At 30.3% G+C, this 24,792-nt stretch overlaps 1 protein-coding gene across 1 annotated transcript in view; it reads right to left on the reverse strand.

Moving 5' to 3' along the window:
- Positions 1-24,792, reverse strand: part of LOC111617886 (retinoblastoma-like protein 1) — a 133,897-nt gene that overhangs the window by 105,889 nt on the left and 3,216 nt on the right. Inside the window, exons 2-3 of the mRNA XM_023359235.1 lie at positions 5,701-5,837; positions 591-791 (exon numbers count right to left, since the gene is read on the reverse strand). Of these exons, the coding sequence (XP_023215003.1) occupies positions 591-791; positions 5,701-5,837 (338 nt within the window). The remainder of the gene's footprint in view (positions 1-590; positions 792-5,700; positions 5,838-24,792) is intronic.

Here is a 24,792-nt window from a genome sequence, read left to right on the forward strand (position 1 = left end):
ATCCTGTAGCTTGCAGTAGTTGCTGTTCTTGTAGTCCTTATAAATTTCATTAATAACATGCATTAATTGAAGAAATGCAGGACTTTCATCTGCTTGGAAGAACTTAGTTAAAAAGCTTTTTAAGAACTCCTAACTTATACCTTAGTTTTTACATTTTTGATATTTTATATATGGTATTATTACATGATGTATAATATAATATTTGAGTATTATTTTATTTTATATTTATACATGTATATATATATATATATTTTGTTTTAATTCTTTTGTTAATTTTGTATTTGAATTTGTTGTGTTCGTATCTTCCATTATTTTTGTATTTGAAATTATATATTCTATTTTCAGAACACTGTTATTTTTTCTCATTTAACCTGAGGATGGCCTATCTTAAATGTAACTAATGTTTTTGGCCTATTAGGCCAAAAATGTTAGTTACATTTAATTAATTAATTAAACATACCTTTCTCAGCAACTTAAGGTGTAGTTGAGTTGTCTACTGTTTGCTAAGTGAGTTGTGGTAACTATTATACATAAAATAAACTTGTTTAAAATCTAACTTTACAGAACTTATATTTAATAATATTTAATACCTTTGTTTTCGACTTCGAACTGGTCGCGGTGGATCACTTAATGGATCTTTAAATATATCTACAAATATAGGCTTAAATTTCTTGAATATCACAGTTGAAACATTAAAATTTCTTTCTAATCTATCTACTTTGTTCCTCATATCTTGTGATAGATTTGCCATATCTGCCCATTTCTTCATTTTACTGAAGAACTGTACTAAACTGTAAAATGCAAATTAATAAAATTATTAATAAAAATAATCTAAATACATTAAGTAATCTAACTTTTTTTTTATCGGAAGATACTACTTTCTACCCAATACACTATATAATATAATACTGTAATATATAAATAACTGATATTAATTTTTAAAAAAACAATTATTAGACAAATTTTAAAATATTTTTTATCTTAATATTTGTCATCTGTTGAAGTGTTAGTTAAATTCATTACTATAAAAAAATGAATAATTCAAACCAGTGATGTCAGAAAAATTGATTTGCTATTTGACAGATCATTTCAGAAATATCCTTTAGAAATGTCCCGATTTGTGAAACTTTGAAACAGCTTAAATGATTTAATATTAGCCAAAGCAAGTGCAGAAAAGAATCAGAATGGAATTGGTGCAAAAAATGACTAGTAGTGTTCCTCTATAAAAAAAAATTTGATATGAGAAAACTGAACAATTTCAAAAACTCAGCTGAAAATTATGAAGAAGCTATCAGAAAGTTGGCTTCAAAATTTGCTATTAGCAAATCCAACTACCCTACTAAATTGAAATCATTGAAAATCTTTTGCTGAAAAAGAAAAGCTCATAAAACAATGCCACAACAAGAAGCAAAGTAGAAAGTAAAGCTTGAAATTTTGATCCAGAACATACAGTAGAATGTCAATTATCCAAATGTCGATCAACCGAAACGTCAATTAACCGAAAGCTTTCCAGTCGGACTGTACCAGGACATATGTGTCATGCTGAATCAAATGTTTTTGATACTAGATTAACTTCTAAAAGTATAATTTTTTTTTGTTCTTATATTTTTCAATATATTTATTTTGTTTGTACAAAATAAAAAAATAATTTTTAATGATACAATAGCCATGATTATTATTTAAAAAAAAAAAATGCATTTATTTGAGAAAATTTGAATAAATAAAATCCATAAGCATCTTTCTCTTCGAGCACAGCAACACTATAACCAATCCAGCTGTATTTATAGAGAAAGTGTACTTACAGAAAGAATGATTAGAAAACAAAATGTATTAACTATAAATAGNGACATGCAACAGAGAAAAATTTCAACGTGGGATATATTAATATACTATTATTGGGATATACTAATATACAATATTAATAATGTATTTTTTCATACATATTTGGTTATCCAAAAAATTGATTTTCGAACAACCCCAGTCCCCAATTGATTCGGATAATCGACATTCTACTGTACTTCCAAAAAAACGAGCAAAGAGAAGTCATTATGGATGATGGAATAACCATGATATGATTGTGAACCAGATGATAATACTGTTTTATAAATCTGATTCTTCAAGAACTCCAGATAATATAATCTATCAGAATGGCAAAAAAAATTTCCTACAAAACTGTTTGGATTGCTATCAGCAAAAAAAGGTCATTGTAAGCCATATTTTCTTTCCTGATACTGGTTCCTAACAGCTAATAGCTACTCTAAGTGTATACATGAAAGAATTTTAACTGAACAGCTATGTCTTATTGACTCTCATCTCAAAGAAGAGTCCAATGTTATGTTCAGTGATGTATTTTCTCATAAAAGAAATCTGCCACCAAACATTTTACTCAATCTTTTAGATAGCTGCTATCATCTCTTCATCACTATCAAATCATTGTTCCCCTAAAAACCTTCATAAGTTCTGAAACAGATGCAAGTCAGAGAACAGTTTCCTTTGCCCACCCTATAATGCAAAAATTCAAAATTATAGAATGGATGATGGAAACTTCTCTGCAGAAGTGTTTCAACAGTTGGCTTATTAGAATAGCAGTGTAAATGGTTTTGTATTGTCATGAAGCACCCAATGCCAAGATCAGTAGATCTTATTTAATTTGAATAGCCATAGCCATCTCCTATGACAGCACATCTCTCCTAGTAGTGCTACATGGTACTCTGACACCAGTACAATGACAACATTCTGTAGCTAATTGTACTGCCTTTGATGTCATGCATTCCAGGGCTATTTACCAGCATGGTAATACCAGATCTCATGTGGTGAGAATTTCTGAACAATGTCTCTGTAGAGTTCATATCCTTCCAAGGCCAGCAGTCTCCAGATCTTTTGCTAATCAAGCATGTGTGGGAGATGCTAGAAAGGCAGTAACAACTGCAAAACAACTAGCAGAATCTATTACCACCAGAAAAGGTTTTACTAATGTGACCACTTTGTGTAAAGGAATTCTTTCCAGGAATTATTTCATCTCTTACTGGTCATTTACATCCCCTACTAATGTAGCATGTCAGATATTATTCTTTGAAGAAAAAGTACACAAACTAGAGTGGCTGTGACACCCCTTAGTAAATAAACACACACACCCTACATATTTCTTAGAAAAGGAAATGGCAAAATTTCTAAAATCCTTAATGTTCCACTCTGGTCTAGTTGTTACATCAGCCATTGAAACAAAAACGATAATCAACAAAGGTCTAGGTGCTTTACTATCAAACTCATATCAGTTTTTCAAGATTGATGTTGTTTCCCTATAGGTGCCATATTTCAAAACAATAATGTTGGCAAATGTGCTACTATTTAACAGTTTATCTAATCAGCAAGATTTAGAAATACGTGAAGCTCTATGCCTAATAACAGAAAACAATTATTTTTGTTTTAATAACCAAATTTATTTTCAAAAACAGAGTGCCAATGGGCTCTCCACTATCAGAGATACTTGCAGAGTTAATCATAAGAAATATTGAATTTAGTTTTTTCTGCACCTTTAGTAGTCCAGTATCCACTACTATACAGGGGGTGCAAAAGTAGGTATACAGATGAGAATCTGAAAAATACAAGTATTTGGTGTTCATTATTATTATTATTATTATTATCTTTTATTAGTTTGTATTCCTTATTTGTGATTTAATTTGTACATAAAAATTAATGTTTTTTCTTCGTATTTTCTCCCTGTAAGTTTTTTTTCCATAACAACAACTGTATACCTACTTTTGCATCCCCCTATATATTAAATATGTAGTTGATATATTAATAATGTGAGATGGAACTGATTTTGAACTTTTGCAGCTTATACAGCAATTATCCCAGATATTCACTTCATTCAATTTTACTGTAGAATAAGAAAAAGATGGTAGCATCAGTTTCCTAGATCTACACAAAATCACATGAAGTTTGTTTCAATGTATCTCACAAGTTTAATCTATATCCTCACATTATACCAGCCACTTCATTTCAACTGCCTACTATATAAATAATGCCATAGCTGCAGTTATTTTTAGAGCCTATATATTACTATCATTGCAACATTTGGTATGAAAAGAGTTACAATTTATTAATAGGGCAATGTGTAGGGTAGGATACACTTATGCAAAATTCAAGTGCATTCACACCCATGTGTGAAAATCCCTCTTCCCACCATCAAAATTAGAAATAATAAAAAAGATTGCATTTATATAAGTCTTTCCATCCTGTATATTGGGTCTGTGTACTTATGCATTGCCAGAAGAGTTCAAAAATCTGGATTTAACCTTCCAATAAAATCATAGCTACCCTTACATAGAATATTATGTAACAACAGGGACAAATTAACTACATTAGAAAAATCAAGCATATATTTAATTCCCTTAAAACACCAAAACAATGATGAAAAAGTAATATATATCAGGGCCACAAACAAAATTTTCCGTCCTAGTACAATGTGAAGACTGCAACTGTTTATTCATCTGAGAAACATTATTTATTGAGAAACTGGAGCCTTGTAATAGGCCCACACTAGAGCTCCCACAAATATGGGTTTCACTATTTAATAATTTTAAAAATTAAATCACAGCTGCCAATAATTTTCAATTATAGTTTGACTGTTAATTAAATGTATAAGTTTAATAGTGCACCATTTAAATTTAACACATGTATTCCAATTAATACAAATTAACATTAAACATTGAAAAATAACATGCCCACTCCAATTAGAACATATTAACTTTAATGTTCAAATTTATATCAATGTTCTAAAATTTGTTTTCCTTTCACCTGAAGAAGACAGACATTCTATACATGTCAAAAGTGCTTGTGAGATATTTTGTGTTTATTTTGGTGCTTTACTCGTCAAAACTTTATTAACGTCAAAAGACAGTAATCTTAAACTTTTAACTGAGGATGATTTGATAAAAGTAGAAAACTTTTTGAAAGAAAAATAAAGAATAAAAATTACCTTTTAAGTTAGAAGTTTGATCTGAGTTCATTTTTTTAAATTTTCAACTCAATTCAAAGCATTTTTGTTGTTGTTGTTGTTGTATGCAGTTTCCAGCAAACTTTAATAAATTTTTCTATTTGTGAAAATTTCTATGTAATTCAAAGGTAATTTTTAATATATATCTTACACAGTATTATTAATATGATTTCGGAGGTTGCAGAATGTATTAAATTACTTTAAAAAATAAAAAATAATTATATCATTTGATTTCAAGACATTTTGTATCTTTTAAAAATAATTAATTCTATTCTGGGATATCCCAGGAAACAATTCACTTTTTTCCCAAAATCCTGGGACAAGTAAAAGACCAGGAAATGAAAAACCCTAGTAGATAATAATAAGGGTTTATCACACCAGTGATAATAAGCACAAACATTCAGATATCAATGTAGTATTGATACATTTAATAAAACAAAAGGGGTATACATTAAAAATTGATTACATACATGTAAGTATGATTAATTAACATGAATAACCAAAAATAATGTACACCCCTTTTGTTTTATTAAATGTACTACATTGATACCTGAGTGTTTATGCTTATTATCACTGGCATGATAAGTCCTTATTATTATTATCTAATTCTTTGTAATAATTTCATAACTATTATTATTATTAATATAAAATGTAAACATGTTACTATATATTAACAGAAATTAAAATTTTTACATTTTTACCTTAATTTACATGATCGAAGCAATCGTGTTAACGAAACACAATTTCCCTCTATGTAAGATCCTCTGTCAACAGTTGGAACAGCACTTGCACGACATGCAACATATAATGCACAAGCAAGCCAATGTAATTGATCACCCTGTTATAAAGTATTAAAAATATTTATTGTTTAATTATTAATAGATAATTAAAATATATTCTGAAAAACTTTATTTTCAATAATTATTATAACAGAAAAAAATCAAAAAATTCTAGATTACAAGTAAATAATTTTGCATGAAATTATTATTTGAACTTTTTAATAATTAAAGAATTTATAACTTATAAATAAAAGCATTTCTGTCCATTGAGTAGTTAATATTTAACCATCAATCCACAAGGCTAGTGTCAGATATGATACTTGCATCATAATGTGTTGTCTGCACATTCACCAAGGCAATGTATGCTCTCCTAGTTTTTGGTATCATAAGGCAGTAGTTCGTTAACCTTTAGTTATTCTAAATGAGTAGCCTTAAGCCCTGGTCACACTATGCAATTTCCAACTGCGCAGGCGACTGCAACCATGATGGCTGTTCCCGTTAACTACTGTGTTTCCCCGAAAATAATACATCCGCAGAAAATAAGACCTAGCACAGATTTTGCTGAATTGCGAAATATAAGACCTCCCCCTGAAAGTAAGACCTAGCGAAGTTTTTTTTTTTAGTCGTAACGGTCATCAACAGATGGTTGAAAGTGGCCATTGGCTTTTTGAAAGTACAGCCACTGATTGGTCAGCAGACAATTACGCCACACGGCATAATTTGCATAAGGCTTGGGAATCACAGATTTGCATAACGTTACGGCTGGTGATGGCTAATTGGTCGGCCGGGAATCACGCCACATGACATTTGCATAGTGCTACTGTTTAGTAAGCACTAATTGGTCATCGAGTCCGATGTTGACGCTATAAAAAGGCGACAGTTCGACACACTGGATATACATCACTCTCGTCTAAGTTCGACTTGGGGAATTTTTTTGTTCAATAATAAATGTGAATTCTTCTTCCTGGAAAAAATAAGACATTCCCTTAAAATAAGACCTAGCGCATTTTTCAGAGCAAAAATTAATATAAGACACTGTCTTATTTTCGAGGAAACACGGTAGTAATCCCCCTCGAAAACCAATGCGACTGCAACCACAACTAGAAACAAAAAGTTTGTTCTACTTGCAATGATTGCAAACACGCATCCAGTCAACAAACACCTTTGTGCCATGTCATATGGTGACAACATTGAAAATAGTTCATCATCATGGCTGATAGCTAGAGGATTAATACTTTTACAGAATCAAGATTGATCAAGCTTATTTGGGCTCACGAATACTTGTGGGATTTTAATTCTTTGTTTTATCAAAGATTTTATCTTTTTGCGTATTCTCGCCAGCTCTATCAAAATAATCACCTTTTTTCTTTTATTCATTCCAGAAAAGGAACTGCTTGCTATTTTCATAAGAAAAGTGGCTAAAATTCCATAAATACTCTGAAGTAGAACATAAAATGTCAGCAAACTCACGAAAGTAGTCAAAAACAAGCTACTGTAATTTTATTGGTTTATTATAGGGTCACGTGCTTCCGAGTTGCAATGTCAACAAACAATGTGTGACCACGAGAAGATGTGCACAACTCGCGCTTGTTGCAGTTGCCTGCATGACTAGAAATCGCATAGTGTGACCAGGGCTTTACAATCTATCTAATTATTATTACTTTTTAAAATACATCTCTTTTTAAGTGATGAAATTTGTTCTCTGATTTTTCTGAATAATTTTGTATGGCTGTAATTCTGGTCAAAATTTAAAAAATATTTTGTTGAATGAACACACTTTATTAATTTAACCTTATTCTTCCAAAATACACACATTAACAGTCAAAAAAGCATAAAACAGGCAGTGTCGTAACCAATACTACCTTGTGAGATTTGTCCAAGCACATTTTGTACAGAGAAAGTTAATATAGTTTTTAATTTAGTATAACTTAGTATAGTATTTAATATTTTAATAATTTGACTTATAACTATATTTTAAAAATTCTAGGATCAAATCCTTCTTTTAATTCTTATGTAACATTTGAAAACAAGCATTATTATGAACATTTTATACACATGAACATTTGAAAACAGTCTTATATGCATTCCAAGATAGAACACTAACATTGGATAGAATTGATTTTTTAAGGAATTCTACCTGAGGAATGTCCTAGGTATTGACCAATAACATTAGTAACATAACAGTTTTCACAATTAAATGCAAAGCACAATAAGGTTTGTGAGTTTTATTTACATTATTATTATCCAAATATTATTATATCTCTTTTGGGATTATAAAAGTGCTTTTCTCCTAATAATATAAATTATACTTTAAACTAAATCCTGCAAATTTCTTAAAAATTCTTTCACTTTTTTTCTTATTTTGTGTTAAGGTTGAGGAAATTTTGCAAATAGAATATTGGTTATACCATGGAACACCCACAAAAAGGGAAAATCACAATAAAAGTTTACAGAAAAACAACATGTAACCCACTGTTTATACCATGGAACTTCCACAACTTGGCAAAATGAAAAATGAATTTACTTTATGTTAAAATGACCTCGTTTAACACTGTTTTGCTTAGCACTTTTTTGTCTAGGAACGCATCCCTCACATTAAGCAGGGTCTTACTGTATATATATTTTGTGTATAATGGTACAAGTACCATTATAGATTGTATTTATTTATATATGAGCCTGCACATATAGAAAAATTCAAAATTTATAATGTTCCAGAACAAATTTCGGTTTTAAAAATAAGAATCATTCAATTTTTATACAATATTTTCGTGTAATTTGCACCCCTCTTCAGGTTTTTTACATTTCTATAATTTGGTAAATTCAATTATTACAACGGTAAATTACTACAATAGTTATTTGGATATATTTATACAATAGTTAAGTAACCTGTTTTAAGTTTTAGATTGACATCTGCCCAGTGTTGATGTTATGTCCCCTAAGGCATTTTTAGACCGTTTCCCCTACATGCAAGAACCCAACAATATACATTGGCAAAACAGGAAGACAACTCGGTACCAGAATAAAAGAACATAAAGCAGCAATTAGACTTAATTATAACCAGTCACCATGGACAAATCACTGTAAGGAATTTGGATGCACAATAAATGAAAAAAGTATAAAAATTATCCATAAAGAAAAAGATAGTTATCTATGAAAATTCAAAGAGCACTTCGAAATCATTAACAAAAGCAAAACCATAAACCTAAATGATAGAATGGAGGTTGACAACGTGTGGGAGGAAATGGGAGGAGCTAATGGGAGAGAAAACAAAAAGAGGGGAAAACAGTCTAAAAATGCCTTAGGGGACATAACATCAACACTGGGCAGATGTCGATCTAAAACTTAAAACAGGTTAGTTAACTATTGTATAAATATATCCAAATAACTATTGTAGTAATTTACCATTGTAATAATTGAATTTACCAAATTATAGAAATGTAAAAAACCTGAAGAGGAGTGCAAATTACATGAAAATATTGCACCCGAAATGCATAGTAAATAAATAAATAAAGAATACGAATAAAAGCTTTTGTCTCTGATTAAATGCAGTCCAGGCAAAAAAAAACGGTGGTTATTTCTGTACAATTAACCCATGAAGTTTCATCAATTTTGAGGAAATATTTTTGAAAAATTGATTTTTAAAAGCAATATCTTTTTTCATATTAAAAATATCATTATTAAGATATTTAACTTACTATTACAATTCAATATTTATAATTTGTAATCTGATAATATAGCAAATATTTTGTTTGTTCCTATCTTTAAACTGCCATCAATCACTGAACCACTATATCAATATACGTAGCTGTTTTTTTTCAAGCTCTGATGGTCCATAAAACAAAGACAAGTGTAAATAATAAAATGAATTTATTACCAAAAGTTAAGTACAAACATGGTTACTTTTTGACACAATCACCGTGAAGATTGAGGAATTTGTCATATCTGTGGATGAGCTTTTCCTTCCCCTTGTCAGAGAACGTTGCTGCCAGTGAATTGAGATGGCTTTAACAACATTGTTTTGAAGATCGTTAGTTCATTAGTCACAAACTTCTGCCCTGCTAGCCATGTTTTCAGTTTAGGAAAGAGGTGGAATTATTCACACATTAAAAAGTTTTAAGCTGGGTGGAAGTCTTCACCACCTTTAAACACCCAGTGTATAGCCCCGATTTAGCACTGAGCAACTTCCACCTCTTTCCTGAACAGGAAAAGTGGCTAGGAGGGCAGAGGTTCAAGACTAATGATGATCTTCAAAAAAAATGTTAGGGCCTATCTCAAGTCATTGGTGGCAACATTCTATGACAAGGGGATGGAAAAGCTTGTCCACAGATATGACAAATGCCTCAATCTTCACAGTTATTATGTTGAAAAGTAACCATGTTTGTACCTAACTTTTGGTAATAAATTAATTTTGTTATTTACACTTGTTTTTTTATGGACCATCGCAGCTTGAAAAAAAAAACAGCCCTCGTATTTTATCCATCAGCAAACTGAGATTGAGAGGAAATAATTTAATTTATACTGAATGATCATATTTTAATAAATATAATAATGTAATAATAATAAATATTAACTTAGAATTAATAAATTATAAACTTAGAAAGCATTAAATAGAAAATTTTATTGTTTATAATATCTAAGGTTGCCAGATATCAACTTTGAAAAAAAAGGACAGTGTGTATTGACATAAGCAACAATGTAATTACAGGAAAAGTAACATTTGTACAATTAATAAATGTTTTATTTAAAACTGTAAGAATATTGAATTTATAAATACAAGTTATGAATTTTTTTTACTTTTTATTAGATTTAATTTTCTTTAATAAACCAGGCTTAGTATCAAATAACTATAAAACTCCCTGCATGAATATTGCTGGAAATGGTATTGGATGATCAAAATGTTTATTAGAAAGTGTTATCGCTCATCTAACTAACATGTATACAATTCATCTTTGTTTCATCAAAGTGGAATTAAAAATATCCTTTTTTTTTTTTTTTGACAAAATAGCAAAAGATGCCTAAGAAGAGCATACAAGTAAAATTGGTCAGGTAAATTCTAGATCTAAAAGAATAAAAACAACTGAGACATTGAAGGCCATAAAGTCCAACTTGAACAGCATCAAGTAAGAATGGCTTTGTCAAAGGCTGCAGAAACAGCATCACAACACCAAGCTTGACTTGAGAAAATAGAAATGTTAGCAACTCTTCTTGAAATCTCTATTCTTCTCAATTCTTCAATCTCTACTTTCTCATAAAAGTATTCCATCATACTTGATGGGGAGAAAACATATTAACTAGAAGTCCCACGAGCTGGTAAGATATAGCCAATTCTAGCCAAGAAAATTTCTATTTTTTCAGTTATGAACTAATTAATTTAGTTTGTAATCTAGTCTAAAAATTTTTATGAGATAGCAACAGCAACTATACTAATAATAAAAACTTACTAAATTGTTTAATTAAATAAATTATATTTTTCAATAAGGTAAGGTGAAATACATGAAAGATGAACTATTTTCAGAAACATTTGCCATTTGTTATACATTTAAGGTGCAACTATGCAGTTGCGAATTTAGTAGCGAGAGAGAGGTTGCGAGCGATATAGTTCTCGCAAAGGAAAACATACATAAGCAAGAAGTGAGAAATCTCGCTGGTGTGAGCAAATTTCTGGTTCTCGCACATATCTGACAGGGTTTGATATTTATCGCATCTCACCTCTTCTCACCACATATTCTTACTTGCTCACATCTGCATAGTCACACCCTTAATGTTAAAAATATCTGACAATATTAAAATTTCAATAAGGCAAACTGTTCTTATAGGACAAACAGAATAATATAATGCTTTGATACAGTGAACTTCTAAATTCGACATTTAATAGTTTCAAAAAATTTTCAAACTTTGACAAAAAGACTACTCACACAGACAACCAGAATCCAGCAAATAAACAGATGCACAAACATTTTCACCTACCTTCCAGTAGACAACATCAAATGTAATATTACGATTCTACAAGAAAATTCTTCATTTAGAATCGCATGTGCCACATAGTAGTTGTGGTGCTTGACTATTGGTGAATATATGTGACATCACAGAATTTGAGTCGGATGGAATGTCATCAACTAAACATTGATGAACGTAAAACTTCCAAGACATGAGGAACGACTCTGCATCCTTGTGGTTGATAGTGTGTTTCCTTACAGTGGCCTTGTAGATCTCATACCTCTCCAGGTGTCATACAAGCATCCTATCATATGTAGAGTAGAAGATCCTGGATAGATGAAAGAAGACTCCACTCCTAAGTTATTCGACTGCCCTCCATCTTATGCTTTAGACTCAAAAGTGGAGGTCATCTTTCATCTATCCAGGATCCTCCACTCTACACAATAGGATGCTTTTATGACACCTGGAAAAGTGTAAAATCTACAAGGCCACTGTAAGGAAACACGCTATCAACCACAAGGATGCAGAGTCATTCCCCATGGCTTGGAAGTTTTATGTTCATCAATGTCTAGCTGATGATATTCCATCAGACTCAAATTCTGTGATGTCATATACATCCACCAATAGCCAGACGCCATACAGTAAGACCCCGCTTAACGCTGATTTGATATAACACAGTCTGCTTGAAGCCTTTAAAAAAAAGCTCAAAATTTACACTGATTTAAATTATTGTGGCATTTCATTGATTCGTTTATAATATGATTATTGACAAACACAAACCAATCAGAAAAACATGGCAAAAAGATGTACTTTCTTTAAATCTATATTTGTTTGGTGCAGTTTTGGAAAAAATATATCATCAGGGATGTCACAGGCAATATCAGTTTTGCTTGGTAAGAATTAACTGATAAATGTACAAACGAAGTGTGGAAGTTATGGCTGAAGGTTTTCAAGAATTCTCAACGAGAAGAGCCTATCACTGTATTGTTAGGTTGATCAAATTGTTAACCTAATCAATATAGCAGGACTAGGAGATGTAGACAAGCAGGATATTGAGGAGTTACTGCAGGTTTCTGGTGAGAGCCTTACCAATGATGACCTTCAAAAACTGCAGAGAAAGGAATTCATGTAGAACTGGAAAATAGAGATTCTGAAAACAAAGAACCCAAAAAATTTCTCTACAGATTTCCCTAGTAAAAGTTTGATAATGATAACCAAAATCGTTGATCAAATTGTAGCAAATGATTCAGATTTTGAAAGTAGTGCAAAAGCAAAACAAGGCATTTTGGATGTGATCTTCTGCTATCAACATTTGCTTAAGGAAAGAAAAAAGCGACAAATGAAACTTTACAACTTTATTGCAAAAGAACAAGAATTTCAGAAAAGTCAGGACCTTCATCACAAAAAATGAATTTTACATTTCTATGTGCATATGTTTGTTTGTTATTTAACATATATTATTATACAAATTAATATAAAAATAACTTAAAATTAAAGTAAAACTTGTTTATTTTTGGTCATGTGTTTCCCTATCCCTATTTACTCCAGGTTAAAATGACTTCATTTAACGCTGTTTCACTTAGTGCTTTGTCATCTAGGAATGCATCCCCCGTGTTAAGTGGGTTCTTAATGTACATACTATGTGGCATGTGCAATTCTAAATGAAGAACTTTTTTGTAGAACTGTAATACAGTAGATCCCCCTATAAGACGGTAGATACGTTCCGTTCTTTATGAATCAATTTTGTAGGAATCATAGTTTACGGACTACGGCTGTTTGAAAGGTTTTCTTTCATAAAATTAATCGATTCTAGACTAATTCGACTCAACATTTCCAAAATACGTATATTTTTTTAAAAATAATCCGTATAAACTACGTTATAAACAAAAAATTGTAGGATTACTTACCGAGTGTGTACCCTTTGACTACGCTCGTTGCTAAAGCTTGGTTTCGTCGCGGAACAGCGCATCAAATTGCGGCCGCGATTTCTGATATTATTTTTCTGCGAAAACTTCGTTGACCTTTGGAGACATCCTTAATATAAATAATTTTTATGGCCGTTAAATAAGAAATGTTTCTTTCACAAGAAATGTATAAAATTACAGTACTGTATTAGACTTACGGTACCTAATTTACATACTGTACAGACGATAGTAAACTCAACTTACTCGCCTAAACTCTCCGTAGCGTGGCGCTGGACGGCGGAAAGTATATATATAATTATAATAAAGTTACAATAAATTAAGTTAATATATAATTATATATACAGTACCTAATTTATATATAATTAATATATAATTATATGTACAGTACCTAATTTATATATAATTATATGAACAGACGATACTAAACTCAATTTATCCGACTAAACGTCCGTAGCGTGGCGCTACGGACGGCGGGTAAGTAGTTCGGCTGCCCGATGACGTTTTACGTATTATAAGAGTTATTTTTACCGTTGTTTACGGATAATGCCACAATTTTTATAGGAATCATAACTATAGGAAACGGTTTTATAGGGGGATCTACTGTATTATACCTGATGATGTTTACTGGTAGATGAAAAAGTTTGTGCATCTGTTTATTTGCTGGATTTTGGTTGTCTGTGTGAGTAGTCTTTTTGTTTATATATCCAGTATTATGTGTTGTTTCAAACTTTGAAATTCACCAGAAAACACACTCTTAATTAAGCATAAAATTATTATCAATTGTTTTAAAAAAACTCGAAACTTTTTAATGATATACATTCAATTCATTATTGGATACAGAATTATTCATTCATTGCTGACATTTTAAATTTATTAACAGAAACTGGAACTAACTTACCTAAGAAGCAATTGTAACTTTCCAAAATCACTTTGGATGACATTAATGTTGATAATTTACTTTTTTCCAGAGAATTAACAACTAAAGACCTTTTTTCAAAACATAGGAACTAATACAGTTAATAGTAATGATTAAGGAGTGAAACTTTAGGTAAAAACATATTTAATCCCAGGTTTCCCTTGTTGAAAGTAGCTTAAAAAACTAAAGTTTTCAGTTCAACTCTTGTTACCTTAAAACAGGGTTGACCAACCATTTTTCCTAATGGGCCAAATTAGAAATTTACTGTATATCTGCGCAGATATGATGATAGTTGAATCATAAAAAAACACCCCTAAAATCCAGGGTCATCTTATAGGACAGATACAAAAAAAATAAGATTGAAATTTATATAAATTAAAATCATTATTAAAAAAATGGAAAAACCATAATTATTTACTAGTAGAGAGGTATGTCACAAAATAGAATAGCCCATACAACGTTTTTGGGAATAATCAAGGTCATTACCTGAATGCCCGAATCAGTGTAAACGTTTGCAACAATCGCAAGGCAGTGCTACCAGACGCAAAAAAATAAAATTTAAAGTTCTTTCAAAAAATTACGAATAGGACATAATTCTGTATACGCTATACAATGTTATTATCCAGATGATGATCACTGATCTAAACTAAATTCATAGGCCATTGATAGTTTGGGGGTCATCTTATAAGACAGATATATGCTAAAACTATAAAACTTCAATGAAAATTTATACCTCGTCTTATCTGCGCAGATATACAGTAGGTATATTCAGTGTGCCATAAAGGTACTTTATATAAATATATGCTTTTAAAAAGTTTAAAATGTGAATATGAAATTTTAATAACAAGTATATATAATTAGAAAAAATACTATATTATTATTGACAATGAAAAAACAAATTATACTCACAGAATAAAAATACAGTAGTACCTCAGGATACAAACACTTCAGCATATGAAATTTTCAGGATATGACATGAAATTCGAACATATTTTTGCTCCACGGACAAACAAAAACTCACCATACGTTACATTAGTTCACAGTGCAACCACCATGATCACATGTTACTTCTGTTCATTGGTATCAGTCCACGTGTTTGCTTCATCATGGAAGGATCATGCTCAATAAAGGAAATCTTGAGGTATTATCAGAAAGTGACTGATTTTATTTAAAAGAAACATTTCGAAAAGGTTCACACTGGCCGTGTTGCTGCTCAGTTTAATAACATTTGCCTAAGTCATTTTAGAAACATTTTAAAAAGTAGGCAAAGCCAAACCTCTTTGGATAGATATTTTACCAAGCGACCTCTATCCAGCAAAAGTGCTAGTGAAAGTGAAGGGAAGAAAACAAAAAGCAGTGAATAAAAAATTTAAAAAAAATATATATATATAAAGCAGAAAAGATAAAAAAAATTAGTGTTAAGTTATTCTTACGTTATTGTTACATTATGTTATGTAAGTTTTAGTATCATTTCCATTCTCCCTCTCCGCCACCAGTTTACACTTCCACCATCATCTATCCTCAAAAATAAAGTGCAAATAAAACTACACTTTTTTTTATCAATTATTATTCTATTATGGTTATTTATACATTTACAACTACAAAATGCATTTTTCAGTGTTTTCCTTACTATAGTTTTTTTTTAATGTACTATTTAGCTTTAATTTGAGTGTGTTTTTCGTGTTGGAACAAATTATTTGGTTTTACATGTAATTGTATGGGGAAAAATGATTCACCTTATGACATTTTCATGATACGATCTCAGTTTTGGAATGGATTAATTTCGTATCCTGCGGTACTACTGTAAATTCAATGCGATTTTTTACCATTGCCTTCCTTTTATAACATTGTCAATATCTCCTTTTATGATACTAGTCTTAATTCTAGGAATGTTAGTTAAATGAAATGACAACCTATTTCTTTCAGCAGTTTTCATGTTTTTAATGCACAAAAAAAATTGTTTATAGCAGTATGTACTACCCCACATGCATAACAGTTCTCTAAATAAAACAGTTTTCTAACACCAATTACATCATTATGACATCAAAGTGTAACCAGTGAAACAAGAATAAGTTTTACGACATACTTTACCAAAATAAATGAAAATATATCTGAAAAATTTAGGGTGCAGTGGGCCACATAAAAATATTAAGTGGGCTATGGGTTGGACATCCCTGCCTTAGGAGATATTAATATAAAAGTATATTTAACTAATTTGATTACTAAAAAGCATAACTTGTATTTTCTTAGGTTTTTTCTGTACAGTCGACCCCCCTATAATTACGGTCCCTATAATTACGATTCCTATAAAACTACGAAAAAATATATGTATTTTGGAAATGTTGAGTCGGATTAGTGTAGAATTGATTAATTTTATGGAAGAAAACCTTTCAATCAGCTGTAGTCCGTAAACTTGACACGTGTCGGGCTGTGATTGGAACGACTTGTAAGAAATCGGATTCCTAATAAATTGGAACGTATCTATATCTTATAGGGGGGGTCGACTGTATTTTATACTTCACATGTTGACAGCATGATCACTGATGAATCATCAGTATAAGGCCCAGCATAGCCAAGTCTTATCAATATGTCTAAATTAATTAAAATTTAAATGAGTAATTTATGTATATAGATATAGTGTATAGTGTATTTACATTTATTATTAGTTTTAAACTACTAGATTTGTTTTTACATCAAAATAACCAACCACATTTATCAACAAAAAATTTGAAGCTGCATTTTAGATAAATTGATCAATAATAAATAAAATTTCTAAAGACTAATTTTAATGCTTAAATATATGAAATTAATGCAAAATTATAATNAAAACGTCCGTAGCGTGGCGCTACGGACGGCGGGTAAGTAGTTCGGCTGCCCGATGACGTTTTACGTATTATAAGAGTTATTTTTACCGTTGTTTACGGATAATGCCACAATTTTTATAGGAATCATAACTATAGGAAACGGTTTTATAGGGGGATCTACTGTATTATACCTGATGATGTTTACTGGTAGATGAAAAAGTTTGTGCATCTGTTTATTTGCTGGATTTTGGTTGTCTGTGTGAGTAGTCTTTTTGTTTATATATCCAGTATTATGTGTTGTTTCAAACTTTGAAATTCACCAGAAAACACACTCTTAATTAAGCATAAAATTATTATCAATTGTTTTAAAAAAACTCGAAACTTTTTAATGATATACATTCAATTCATTATTGGATACAGAATTATTCATTCATTGCTGACATTTTAAATTTATTAACAGAAACTGGAACTAACTTACCTAAGAAGCAATTGTAACTTTCCAAAATCACTTTGGATGACATTAATGTTGATAATTTACTTTTTTCCAGAGAATTAACAACTAAAGACCTTTTTTCAAAACATAGGAACTAATACAGTTAATAGTAATGATTAAGGAGTGAAACTTTAGGTAAAAACATATTTAATCCCAGGTTTCCCTTGTTGAAAGTAGCTTAAAAAACTAAAGTTTTCAGTTCAACTCTTGTTACCTTAAAACAGGGTTGACCAACCATTTTTCCTAATGGGCCAAATTAGAAATTTACTGTATATCTGCGCAGATATGATGATAGTTGAATCATAAAAAAACACCCCTAAAATCCAGGGTCATCTTATAGGACAGATACAAAAAAAATAAGATTGAAATTTATATAAATTAAAATCATTATTAAAAAAATGGAAAAACCATAATTATTTACTAGTAGAGAGGTATGTCACAAAATAGAATAGCCCATACAACGTTTTTGGGAATAATCAAGGTCATTACCTGAATGCCCGAATCAGTGTAAACGTTTGCAACAATCGCAAGGCAGTGCTACCAGACGCAAAAAAATAAAATTTAAAGTTCTTTCAAAAAATTACGAATAGGACATAATTCTGTATACGCTATACAATGTTATTATCCAGATGATGATCACTGATCTAAACTAAATTCATAGGCCATTGATAGTTTGGGGGTCATCTTATAAGACAGATATATGCTAAAACTATAAAACTTCAATGAAAATTTATACCTCGTCTTATCTGCGCAGATATACAGTAGGTATATTCAGTGTGCCATAAAGGTACTTTATATAAATATATGCTTTTAAAAAGTTTAAAATGTGAATATGAAATTTTAATAACAAGTATATATAATTAGAAAAAATACTATATTATTATTGACAATGAAAAAACAAATTATACTCACAGAATAAAAATACAGTAGTACCTCAGGATACAAACACTTCAGCATATGAAATTTTCAGGATATGACATGAAATTCGAACATATTTTTGCTCCACGGACAAACAAAAACTCACCATACGTTACATTAGTTCACAGTGCAACCACCATGATCACATGTTACTTCTGTTCATTGGTATCAGTCCACGTGTTTGCTTCATCATGGAAGGATCATGCTCAATAAAGGAAATCTTGAGGTATTATCAGAAAGTGACTGATTTTATTTAAAAGAAACATTTCGAAAAGGTTCACACTGGCCGTGTTGCTGCTCAGTTTAATAACATTTGCCTAAGTCATTTTAGAAACATTTTAAAAAGTAGGCAAAGCCAAACCTCTTTGGATAGATATTTTACCAAGCGACCTCTATCCAGCAAAAGTGCTAGTGAAAGTGAAGGGAAGAAAACAAAAAGCAGTGAATAAAAAATTTAAAAAAAATATATATATATAAAGCAGAAAAGATAAAAAAAATTAGTGTTAAGTTATTCTTACGTTATTGTTACATTATGTTATGTAAGTTTTAGTATCATTTCCATTCTCCCTCTCCGCCACCAGTTTACACTTCCACCATCATCTATCCTCAAAAATAAAGTGCAAATAAAACTACACTTTTTTTTATCAATTATTATTCTATTATGGTTATTTATACATTTACAACTACAAAATGCATTTTTCAGTGTTTTCCTTACTATAGTTTTTTTTTAATGTACTATTTAGCTTTAATTTGAGTGTGTTTTTCGTGTTGGAACAAATTATTTGGTTTTACATGTAATTGTATGGGGAAAAATGATTCACCTTATGACATTTTCATGATACGATCTCAGTTTTGGAATGGATTAATTTCGTATCCTGCGGTACTACTGTAAATTCAATGCGATTTTTTACCATTGCCTTCCTTTTATAACATTGTCAATATCTCCTTTTATGATACTAGTCTTAATTCTAGGAATGTTAGTTAAATGAAATGACAACCTATTTCTTTCAGCAGTTTTCATGTTTTTAATGCACAAAAAAAATTGTTTATAGCAGTATGTACTACCCCACATGCATAACAGTTCTCTAAATAAAACAGTTTTCTAACACCAATTACATCATTATGACATCAAAGTGTAACCAGTGAAACAAGAATAAGTTTTACGACATACTTTACCAAAATAAATGAAAATATATCTGAAAAATTTAGGGTGCAGTGGGCCACATAAAAATATTAAGTGGGCTATGGGTTGGACATCCCTGCCTTAGGAGATATTAATATAAAAGTATATTTAACTAATTTGATTACTAAAAAGCATAACTTGTATTTTCTTAGGTTTTTTCTGTACAGTCGACCCCCCTATAATTACGGTCCCTATAATTACGATTCCTATAAAACTACGAAAAAATATATGTATTTTGGAAATGTTGAGTCGGATTAGTGTAGAATTGATTAATTTTATGGAAGAAAACCTTTCAATCAGCTGTAGTCCGTAAACTTGACACGTGTCGGGCTGTGATTGGAACGACTTGTAAGAAATCGGATTCCTAATAAATTGGAACGTATCTATATCTTATAGGGGGGGTCGACTGTATTTTATACTTCACATGTTGACAGCATGATCACTGATGAATCATCAGTATAAGGCCCAGCATAGCCAAGTCTTATCAATATGTCTAAATTAATTAAAATTTAAATGAGTAATTTATGTATATAGATATAGTGTATAGTGTATTTACATTTATTATTAGTTTTAAACTACTAGATTTGTTTTTACATCAAAATAACCAACCACATTTATCAACAAAAAATTTGAAGCTGCATTTTAGATAAATTGATCAATAATAAATAAAATTTCTAAAGACTAATTTTAATGCTTAAATATATGAAATTAATGCAAAATTATAATAAATCAGTTTTTCTTTACATTGAAAATTATAATTGAAACATTATGAATTTACAATTTTGTTATTTCTTTAAATATGTAGGGATGAATTTTAATTGTGAGTTGGCAACATAGAACTGTAACTTAGAATAAGGATTAGATCATTTAGTGCAAGGTTTGTGCCTTTGTTGTGATAGGTTTTTTCACTAAAATTCTACCAACTTTAATAAGATTTTTTCAAGTAATTTTCATGTTCAGCTGAACAAGAGGACCAGAGTATACATGATCATATTGTTGGTTAGTACTGTCTAACAGTAGCCAATGACAAATTTTTCTTCATAGAATTCATAACCATCAATTGCTAATGATTTAGTATTAAATTCTTGCAATTTAAATTAAGTTTGGGATTTTATATTTTGTATAAACCATGTATTTTTTAAAATTGTTATCCAGTTGTAAGAACCTTGTTAAAATGCAACATTGATCATGCGCATATTTCACAATGTTCAAAACTTTTAAATTTTTGTCCTTCTTTTAAAAAAAACATGCATTCTATTAGTTCCACATAGTGTAAACCTGATGACCATTAAAAACAGAGGAAAATGTTTATTATTTCTTTATTTAAATCTACTTCATGCTGGTTTGTAGATGTTACATATTTTTATTGCTTTATAGCAGTAGTTTCGTGGAAATTGTATTAATATAACTACACCGGCCAAATCTTATAGAAAAGCTGTCGTGAAGTTGTGCAGAACACCTTCAAAACTTACACTAGATTTTGTCTTTAATTGCCATTTGCTGGGATTATTCCCTGCTTCAATTTACAGAATATGTTTATCATCTGAATGTTCTACTTTACTTCCAATAGTCAAAAGCTTATGCTTGAAGTAAGCAATAAGATTTGCTAAGAGAAAAAGGTATGTCTTTGTGGAGATTGTATGCAACTTTTCTTCAGCATAAAGTACATCATCACAGTGAATTTCAACATTATGGTTAATGCTATAAGAATCTAATATAAGGCTAGCCAGTGTTCAAATATCCACTTCCACTACCTAAATTAAGAAATAAGCCTGGTTCTAGCTTTAAGTGTTCCATCACTTCTGTATAAGTACACAGTACTGATAGATGTAAATTCCCATGCTTCCATGCTAAGTCCTTGCATGCATTTTCCTTACAACCATCAGCATAAGTTTCTTGATCCACAACTCAGAAAACATTTTTTACAAGTTTTGACTTAATGTATTCTGCTTCCATCAAATTATCAATCAATTCATCATTATCTTCACCAACACTAATTACATCACCTACGTTAAATATGTAGGGATGAATTTTAATTGTGAGTTGGCAACATAGAACTGTAACTTAGAATAAGGATTATTCTAATATAGATATAGCCTAGTGTATAGTGTATAGTGTTACTGTCTATAAAGCTATTTTAAAATTTGACTTAAAAATTCTTATTTAATGACAAAATTTGATGATTATCTTATTCAAAAAATTGTAAAAACTTTTGAATTCAAGATGTCTTTCTCTTCTCTGGTTATTCAACATCAGCTACAACAATGTCGTCACACAATAATATTCCAGTGTGGCATCAATTTGTGTATTTATTTTCATATATTTGTTATATGAAAATAAATACATTGGTGGTATTGTTATAATGTATTTGAAGTATAACAAACATGAACACATGAGGAAATTGTCCATAACATTAACAATAAAAAAATGCTGCAATGTCTGAAGCCTATTTGCTTGTGGTGACAGTATGTAACTAAAAGCAAAAATATCTGAAAATAAATATGAAGAAATAAAAATTTTATTTGACAGCATAAAAAAGTTAAAACAAAAATTTTGACATGACAGATTATGTGAAACATTAAATACTTCACTCTGAAGCCTTAAATTATTTTCCAGTAACAGTTAATCCAAAACAGTTTTTTTCAACTAACATTTTTGAACTTCAATTGGAGATCTTCTTCAGTTCTTGATTCTTTACTTGTTGACAGAAGAATGAAATTGAAAATCATATAGAATCAAGTCATAGTGAAATATTGTTTAAACATTGTGATCAAATGTGTTATTTGGAATTATTCATTAAAAAATTATTCAAAAATGATTCCTATTGCTAACAAGGAGAAGGCCAGACATTCAAGTCTCCAATTCCAACGAAACATGGTGTTCACATAGGCCTAAACACAAACAGCTCCTTGTCCAAATAATAAGACCCACTTCTCAAGCATTTCCAAAAATAATGCCTGTTGTGAATATCCCTATAATTTGCATAAAAACATTAGAAATTGTTTTGACAAATCTGAAAACTGGGTGTTTAGCTTATAAACATTTGGAAGTTTCACATCCATGACCAGCAACAGCCAAGTGATAAGATGCTAGGCACTGGGGCTAGGTAATTAGATCCCAGGATAATCGAAATAGCTTGATGGGTATATATTCTATACCTATAAAAGATCGTCGGTTTAATTCCGACCTCGTGTATGTTGGGGCAACTATGCGGAGTTTAAAACAAAGAATAAATGAGCATAAATATTCTGTAGGTAGGAACATCGATAGTACTGTTCTGGTGGCATTTGCCAAACAACAGGATGTAACCATATACTGGGATCGTGCGTCGATCATTAGAGCCACGAGATCATTACAAGCAGTGAAGCATCTTGAAAAAATAGAAATACATAAAGCGCATATAGCCACGGAATGTATCAATCACATAGATGCAGAAGGTTTGGCAACTGCTTGGAAGTCATTTTATACTAACACAAGTTAATATATGTATCCATGATGACGGCATTAATATTTATTTGGGTTTATTTGTTTATTTTTATTTATTTATTTATTTATTTATTTATGTATTTTTATTTTTTCCGTTGTTCTGCGCAACCACAGGTTTATTTAATTTTATTTAATTTTGTATTATGTAAATTTCGAATACTTTGTTCTTTTTGATATTGGAGTAACTGATGAAGACCGCTAAAATCGATCGAAAACGTTTTTGCTGGACTGTTAAAAAGGTGTTGTTTACTTATAACATACTTTTATTTATTTTTCTTCCTTTTCTTCAAACTAGAACATGATTCTGCAACATCTTTAGTAACTACATCTTGTTTTATCTTATTTGACATTTTTCCCATACTTTTAACACGTTTCTTCTTTTTTCCTCTTTTAATTTTCAGATTTCTTGGGTATTGTTTTCAGGGCAGAAGGCACAGTATCTGGCACAACAGAAGGCACAATTCCACCAACAACCCACCTGGTTCCTTTCAAAATATACCTTTTCCATTTTTCCTTTTACTCACAACAGTTTCATCAGTTTCAACAATCTTTCTGGGTCCAACAATTTTCATTTGGGATAAATTATACAAGGAAATCATCATAACATGTCTTACAAAATTTGCCCAGTCAACAGCTATATGATAACTCATGCCCATAGCCAAATAGGTCATACTCTATGCAAATTAGATGACATATGTAGGAAAAATAGTTCCCCATGAAATTTTCTCCAATTTATCTTTAAATGTTCCTTCATATGGCAAACAGCTCATCTTGCATTTGTTACACAGAAATAAAATTAAATCACTATCATTTCTATAAATTAATTTACAATGAACATCACATTTCATAAATCTGCATTGGTTGTAAAATGAAATTTATGGCAAACTTAACATCTGATTAAATTCTTTTATCAACATCTTTTTCAGGAAAATCTGATTCTAAATCATTAAAAAAAAATCCATTGAGGTCCACTTTTGTCATAAAAACTGTTGCCCTTTAAGTAATTTTGACATTACAACAATACAGATGAAAATATTAATCATTAACTCTAAAAAATTTTTATAAAAACGCCCAAAAATATATTTTTGAAACATAGTAATAAAATAACACTAATCCTGTTTATAAAGTAATAAAAAAATAATCTAAAAACCAATTGATGTTAGAATTCTTGAAAATCATTGACAGCGACACCTACATTAAAATTCAAGAGAGCTTAAAAATAAAAAACCATTCAACTATCCAGCATTTTTTATTTTTAAGTTGATTTCTCCAGTAAGCAAGTATACAATTCAAGAGAGACATGTTGTCCAGATTCTGCCACCAGATTTACCAAAGTTAACATTTAGTAATTT

Source organism: Centruroides sculpturatus, unplaced genomic scaffold (genome assembly GCF_000671375.1).
Source record: "Centruroides sculpturatus isolate CEXI.00-Female unplaced genomic scaffold, Cexi_2.0 scaffold215, whole genome shotgun sequence".
Taxonomy (NCBI): Eukaryota; Metazoa; Arthropoda; class Arachnida; order Scorpiones; family Buthidae; genus Centruroides; species Centruroides sculpturatus.